Source organism: Nicotiana sylvestris, chromosome 5 (genome assembly GCF_000393655.2).
Source record: "Nicotiana sylvestris chromosome 5, ASM39365v2, whole genome shotgun sequence".
Taxonomy (NCBI): Eukaryota; Viridiplantae; Streptophyta; class Magnoliopsida; order Solanales; family Solanaceae; genus Nicotiana; species Nicotiana sylvestris.
In genome coordinates this window covers 182,398,932-182,407,012 of record NC_091061.1, presented here as the reverse complement: position 1 = coordinate 182,407,012, position 8,081 = coordinate 182,398,932, and the positions used below count along the sequence as shown (strand labels likewise).

Genomic DNA, 8,081 nt, shown 5'->3' with positions numbered 1-8,081 from the left:
TAGTCAAACTACCTGTGCCGCTACGGTCTCCTACATATTTATGCGACATTAATTTCCCACAAGTTTTACACTTAGCCTTATTTTTTTCTCTTACTTGAGTAAAAAAATTCCAAACTAATGATGTTTCTAAGCGTTTAGCAGGTTCTCTATTAAAAGTAGGAGTTTCTACAGGTGGGTCGACCGGTGCATCACTTGGGTTATTAAGAGGACTAGTAGGTGTATCATCTAAATCCGGTGCTTGAGTTTCATCATCATCCTCATTTTCCTCATTATTTTCTAAGATGGTTTCATTAGGATAAAGAGCATTCATAATTTCATCATCTAATCTATCACCTGGTGCAACATTATGATAAAATTCACTATCGGTAAATTGAAAACAAGGGTGATCACTATCAAGAATTACGGAAGGAGGAGGACGTCTAGGTTGGCGACTACTTTCAACTTGCTTATCTTTTCTAGGTCGGGGAGCCGGGGGAAGGGTAGTTGGTTGGCCACTACTTTCACCGGTTTTATCTTTTCCTTTACCAAACATTTTTTTCAAAGTAAATGCCATATTAATTATAATTATGCAAACTAAACCACACAAAAATATATTCTAAAAACGTAAGAGTTGAAACGAGTTTACCGGATTGCCGAACAACTTCTTGAAAATGAAATCGTTGAACACTTGAAAACTTCAATTCAACAACTTCACAATTTTTCACGAAATTTCAACAATAAATTAAGTAATTGTAGTAGAGAGATTGAGAGAGATTGAGAGATATTGAGAGATATTGATGAATTGGTGAATAAAAATGAAAGAATGAGGGGGTATTTATAGTTGAGAAATGGGGAAAAGTGTAATTATATAAAGTTTGGGGTTAAAATAAAGTTTGGGGGCCAAATGGCCATTTTTTTAACTTAAAAAACGGTCATATTTTCAGCCCAAACGGCTAGATTTTAAATATGGCCGTTTGATTTTTTTTTTTTTTTTTTTTTGAAAAATAGCCGTTGGGCCCGCCAGGCCCGCCAGGCCCGCCAGGACCGGCCCAGGCCCGCCTGCCGGTCCCGGGCCAAACGGTCCCGGGCTCGTGGGCTCAACCATGTATACTTGGAGTCGTTTATAGTCTCCTGGGTTTTCTGCTATTCCTACTGTACTGGTTTGCGATGTTGCTGAATCTGCTGTTGCTGTGTTATTACTGCTGCTGACTTCTCCTTCTTTTGTTCTTGTACTGCTGTTTCCAGGTACACATTTGTACAATCTCGGCTTGAAGCAAAAAATGAAATATTAATCAGGCTTTGTTCCTGTTGAATTCCTCCTGTTTAGATTTGTGGTTGAATATAATTTTTCTTTCTTCGTATAAAGATGTAGTTGAATGATTAATGAATAATGAGGTTGCATATGTATACTTTCTTCATCTAATAATGTTAGTTTAAATTACGGAGAATAATTAATCTGTTTTGATATTATGGTCAATCTCATGTTCTAGTATTATTGAATAACAGAATATAAAATGAAAGCAGTTTTTCTTTGTACAAACTCGATCGCAATTTTCCATTCGCATTAGCCGTAAACTAATAACTAATAAGTTACGTTTTTCAGCATGTAAATAATTAAGAGATTTTCTTTTAGTTTAGAGACGAACTTAATAGAAAATATAGTCATTGTAGGTTTATCCTGTAAAAATAAAAATGAGACGAGCCTCGCCAAATAAAACGTATAGATTGCGGGGCCCTCACAAAATGTATGGTTTAATTAGAATTCGGAAGGACCGTTTAGCGAATTTCACGGTCTTCCCCAAAATAATAACGCGATAGTCTCTTTAGGCGCGTGTTTAATATTTTACTTTCTTAAGCCTGGGTGTGCATTTCATGCGACCCGAATCCAAATCCCAAAACATCAAATAAAACGTGTTCCGGATTGTGGGTGCATTTCATGTAACGCAGTCCAAAGACGTGTTTTAAGCGATGTTCATATTTCTTTTAAAAACAATAATAATAAAGCGGTTAAAAGATAAAATTTGCACATAAGTTCATATTTGTATAAAATCAGACAATCAAGCCGAATATAACAGTTGAGCGACCGTGCTAGAACCACGGAACTCGGGAATGCCTAACACCTTCTCCCGGGTTAACAGAATTCCTTATCCGGATTTCTGGTACACAGACTGTAATATGGAGTCATTCTTTTCCTCGATTCGGGATTAAAATTGGTGACTTGGGACACCCTAAATCTCCCAAGTGGCGACTCTGAAATAAATAAACCAATCCCGTCTCGATTGTCCTTTAATTGGAAAAACTCCCCTGCACCCTTGCGGGCGCGGAAAAAGGAGGTGCGACACTTGCAGCCTCAAGGTAGTGACCTCCACCTACAAAGCAACCACTTGCCCGGTCAAGGCCTCAGAGGCCTCTGCTGCCGTTGCCCGGCTCTGGCGTTCCCTCGCAACAGCGACCCTCCTCTCGGCCTCAATCTCCTCGTCTTTCTGACGAAGCTGCCCCTCAAGGGAGTTTACCCTGCCAAGGGTCTGTTGCATCTGAAGCTCCCGCCTTGCCAGTTCTTTGACAAGGTCCCGGTTCCGGGGGTTGTTCCTCAAGCGCTCGCGCATCTCGCGACACCGATCCCGGTAGCGACGGTACTTTTCCAACGCCCGCAAATAGATCCCTGAACGGATGTTTGCTCGGCGGATGCTCTCCACTTCCAACAAAAATGACTACAAGAACAAAGCAATAATCAGAACAGAAAAATAAACTAAGTGAAAAACTAATTAAGGCCACTACACGTACCTTCAGGCCCAGCGCGGCCACTTCACCCATCAGCCCGACGTCCGTTTTGCCCTTCAGCGACGTGTTCTCCCCCTCCGAGAACAACACCTCGAACAGCGGCACCAAGTTTTCCTCTTGAAGCATCAAGTTCTGCTCTGTAGGGATCTCAACGTAGCGAAACCACCCTTCTGCATGCACCGTCGTGCGGGTGAAGCCTTCTTGAAACATACGGACGTCGTCAGGGTCCAAGTCAGACTCGGAGTCGTACTCTTCTCCTGCGACGCCCCTTCCTCCTTCCGCTGACCGAGAGGTTGAGGCTCCCACCCCCGCCAATGCATTGGCACTTGTTTCTCCAACCAAAACAGTCGCCGAGGAACCACCTTCTCTCTTAGCAACTGGAACTGTTAATTGAATCGCCGAAGCGATACTATCACCTTGGCCTGAGCCAACCGGGGCAACCCCCACTGTATGCTCGCCCTCAAGGGCGGATGCCGCCGCCACGTTCCCCTCCGCATCCGACGGCAGAGAATCCAAACTTATCACCTCTGGGGCTAGCGTAAATGCAACCCTACGCCTGACCAGCAGCCTTTCCCCTTCCTCCTCATCCTCGTTCAAAGGCGACTTCGCCCTAGGGCGTACGATTCTCGAGGACTCTTCGACCCGAGGTGCAGACCGTGTTGGGGAGTGAGTCGCCGAAGATTCAACCGAAGTCGCCCTCGAAACTGGACGTGGTGTCTGCATTGCCACGAGTCGTGTAGTCGTGCCCGGCCTGCGGAAGGCTAGCTGAGGAGCCCTCACTCGGCGTGCCCTCCCTGATCAAAGAAAGAACAAAAGTTGAAAAGAAGAGACTAAGAGTAACGAAACAAGAACAATACAACAAGAAGTCAAATTCTCACCAGAAGCGGGCCTACGGCCGTGCCTTTCCCAGAAAGACGCCCATGTGCGGATCCCCGCTGTATGATGGAGCACGGCCTAGACCCATTCGCGAATACTGGATTGCGGAGCCTGCGACAACCTTTCAGCTACGAATATGAGAAAAGTTAATATGTATAAATGCAAGGCATAAAGAGGAGCCAAAAGCTGAAATCAACAAAAGAAAAACTTACGTGCATGGTTCCAAGTCTCTGGGAACTCGATAGAACACGCTATCAGGTGATCTGTCCTGATGTAGAAGAAATGATCATAAGGACGAGAATCAACTACGTCGTCCAACTCCACAGTTAAACCCCTCGTTCCACGAGGAACCGCCAGAATCATGGTACCACGGACCCTCTGAGGGGCGTAGAGAGTCAGCACGTGCTGAAGCGTGAGCTCCCTCTGGGACAATTCCGCGTATTTTATGAGCATTGCGAAAAGCTTGTAGAAGGAAGGAACGAGCTGGCCATGGCACACCCTGTAATGACGGCATAAGTCCACCACCAACATTGGGAGAGGGAGCCTGAATCCCAATTTGAAAGGATAAGCGTAGAAAACGCAATACCCTCTACGGTCGACGTGGACCCTCTCCTCGCTCCTGGCAAGGACAATATTTGCATAGCGGGGGATATCCCACTGCTCCCTTAACTAGGCAATACCCATTTCCCCCATTAGTGGGGCTTCATTCACCTGATTTTCCCCCTCATCAGCGGTGAAATCAGTCGTCGGACCTCCGGGCGAGGAAAGGATATCGGTCACCGACGGGATCCCGTAGATTCAGTGGCTTTCACTGCTGTAGATGACCCTTCAGCCACCGGAAAAGCCGTCGGAGTAAGGTTGGTGCGAGAACTGCTTGCCATTGTTGATTAGTAAGCAAGAAAGGAACAAGATTCACCAGAAAATAAGCAGAGATAGTGTTGAATGAAGAACAATGCAGAACAAAGAAGAAGAAGAACTGACGATAAGAGAAGTTTCTTCAGAAATCTCACTTAGGTAAATAATGAAAAAGTGAGAAATGAACGCCACAACCCCTTATTTATAGGTAACACAAGTGGCTTTCACGAATTCCAATAGCCATCATTAACCACTTGACCAACCGCAAAGCGGTTCAATTCTACAAAAATGTGCGTCATTATGACGAGCACCACGAAACGGCTTTTCAGTCGCCAACTGACGTTTGCCTTCGAAACAGTTATACCGACCTGAGATTATTGAAAGGACGTTCTGTATGCCTTCAAACTTTGGACGTCGTCGAGCTGCGCGCCAGACACACCCATACTCTCTTTGGCCGCACGGCGTATGACTCGACTGACGATTATACTTCCAAACTAATAAAGGGTCGAACGCCACCGAACTCGACCCCACACGAAGTAAGTCGAGAAGCTAAGTGCCTTCGCCCTAGGGAGAAATCCGACCTCCCCCAAACGACAACGCGGGGACGCCTAAATAAGGTTAACAACTTACTAGGTCGAAGGCCGTCGGCATAAAATTACGGCCTTGGTTAAAACATCATACGGCCAACTCCAATATATAAACGGCTACGACCATCTCTAACATATAAACGGCTACTGCTATCTCCAACATGTAAATGGCTACGACCATCTCTAATATATAAACGGCTACGGCCTCTCCCCATATACAGACGGCTACGGCCCTCTCCCATGAATGAACGGTTAAGACCCTCAACAAAATACAATAAAGGTCATCAACTTGACTCCATTGCGGCTAAGGCCGTCAACGCAAAATGTCTGAGGTTATCGGTTTTCACGATACAACTTCCGATGTATAAACGGCCATGGCCACCTTCGGTCCCGACCAAAATAGCAGGCGACAGTGTCCGCTCATCAAGCTCTGCCAGGGCACGACCTCATTAAGCGGAGGGACTAACTGTATAGGTCAAAATCGGACCCCCCAATAATTAACGATATGAGTAATTTCGAAAGCTAAAGTATAAATTACAAGTGGTATGACCACTTGTAATCATTAATAATTCGTGGATACGGGACATCATCAGGGAGGCTACGGCCTGTCTATCGTCGCACGAGCCATATACCGACGTGGTCACGACCACTTGTCGCCAGCTCATCCAGCCTACAGCTATAAATACTAAGAGAAAGAACCCTAGAAGGAGGCTTCTTCTTCTTCTTCTTCTTCTTCTTCTTCTTCTTCACTACTACTCCCAGAAAAGGGAGAACATACACAACATTACCCATACAATGGGAAAAAGGGAATACCATTGTAAAACTCTGAACCTCTCCATGGAGAGACAAGCTAAATTGATACTATTAATAAAAGCTTTTTACATATTTCTCCCTAATTCCAAAGGCTTGTTATTTTATTTCTTTCGTTTGGTCTTTTGATTTATTACGATCTGCTATGATTGGCCCTTGATTTATTGTGATTGTTTTATGCTCACGAAGTGTATGACAACTTCGAGCTAAACAGTTATTAAAGAGAGGTCTGATTGTATAATAATATATATCCCGGAATTTATTGCTTAAATTAATGATACATTCGTCTATTTAATCTCAGCCTTCATCATTCCATATGCTCAAATTTTCAAAAAATGGCCGCTTTGAGCCGAATTTTCCAATCTGCATGCACTATAGTTTTAGGATATGGGAACCAAATTTCAAGTCAAGAAACTGAGAAAATACAAAAGATTAAGATGAAAAAAGAAGATGATTATGGTGAAATTTGTGCTTCATCTTCATTTTCAGAAGGATTTCAGATGCCACTTCATTATCCACGTTACAAGAAGGGAGATTATGAGAAGATGGAAGAATGGAAATTAGACATTCTTCTCAAGCAATATGGTTTCTTGAATTTTAATGGGACTTTGGAGGAGAAAAGAACATTTGCTATGGGTACATTTTTATGGCCCGATCAACTTTGAATATGCCTTTCTTGGTTCGACCAACCCAACTAGCAATTTCCGACAAGTCTTTCTCTAAAATATCATTTCTCCGCTTCTCTAGCTATCTATCTATTATATGAAAAAACTAAAGTAATATGGTTTAAACATGCTGTTCTTGGTCGGGCCAACTCAACCAGCGATTTACGACAAGTCTTTCTCTAAAATATCACTTCTTCACTTCTCTAGCTATCGATCATATGAAAAAACTAATGTATATGTAAACTTCTACGAGCGGAACAACTTTTTTTTTTTTTTCTCTTTTATCTTTTATTATTAGATTGAAAATTTGTTGGCGTTTAAATTATACGGGTATTGGTCAGTATCTGATTCAAAATATAAAGCAAAGATTAAATAGAGTAATACGAAATTCTATGGCATGATTATTTTATTCATTCTCAAACCAAACAAATCCAAAATGTATCAAATAATTTATCATGACCGGATCGTACTCTTAATCCAGCGCCTATATCTCTATTGCTTTTATTTTATTTGTTGTGGGTGTGGAGGAGGGTAACAAAACCAGAGGCGGATCCATGATTTAAAATTTATGGGTTCCTATTATAATATCAAATTAATATACAATAATAACTGAGTTCACAATTATATATTTATTAATATTTAATGAATTTTTTAATAAAAATACAAAGTCTACGCAAGTTACTGGGTTCCCGAGCCCAATAGGTATACCCTACATTTGCCACTGAATAAAACCCCCCCTCTTCAGTGAACATGGTTCCTAATTATAAATTTGAGGCGGAGCCGGGATTTTAATCTTATGAGTTTTGGATTTTTGGACAATGACTTCAAGTGTTAATGACAGGGTTTTAGATTTAATATTTATACATATTTTATTAATTCAAATCATTAAATGCATTGTTCGAACAAAAACTATTACGTTCGATCGAACGCATAGGTCGGCTTGTGCCTCCGCCCTGCTCCTAATGATTGTTAATGTAACAGAGAAACTTCTTGAACTGATGCATTTCAATTAATTAGATATATTGTGATCATGAGTCAATATTGTGAGGAGCCATATTTGATCTTGGGCCGTTTAATGGGCTCACTGCCAACATACACTTCAAAATGGGGAGCCATATTTACGATTAGTAGTTAAAAAATAGCCATTTTTTTAAAAGTAATTAAAATTTAGCCACTTTTTATGTAAAAATAAAATTTGAATAAAAACACTTTTAAAATTCGAAAATATTCTAGCATAATATGCTGGAATTTTATAATATGCTGGAAGTTTATATGCAGGAGCTCGACAATCCCGCATATTATGCTGAAATTTTCCGTGAGCTGGAGTTCCAACATAATATGCTGGAAGTATATACGCAACAGCTCCACAATCCAACATATTATGTTGGAACTTTTCGTGTTTTAGCAAAATAATTGCTATTTCTCAATGACTTCGCAAGTGCTGACTATTTTTTAATTACCAATCCGAAAACTAGCTAATCTGTGCTATTTTTTTTACTTCAAAATGCTATAACAAACAGAGGATGGT

The 8,081-nt window shown here is 41.8% G+C and overlaps 1 protein-coding gene across 1 annotated transcript; it reads left to right on the top strand.

Moving 5' to 3' along the window:
* The first annotated feature begins 6,223 nt into the window (after positions 1 to 6,223).
* Positions 6,224 to 6,553, top strand: LOC104210936 (uncharacterized). Its single transcript, XM_009759913.2, has one exon. The coding sequence runs from the start codon at positions 6,224 to 6,226 to the stop codon at positions 6,551 to 6,553; it is 330 nt and encodes a 109-aa protein (XP_009758215.1).
* Positions 6,554 to 8,081: the final 1,528 nt, after the last annotated feature.

Bases quoted from the DNA above. Each gene is read 5' to 3' on its own strand.
- LOC104210936 (XM_009759913.2), top strand. From the start codon at position 6,224: ATGGCCGCTTTGAGCCGAATTTTCCAATCTGCATGCACTATAGTTTTA.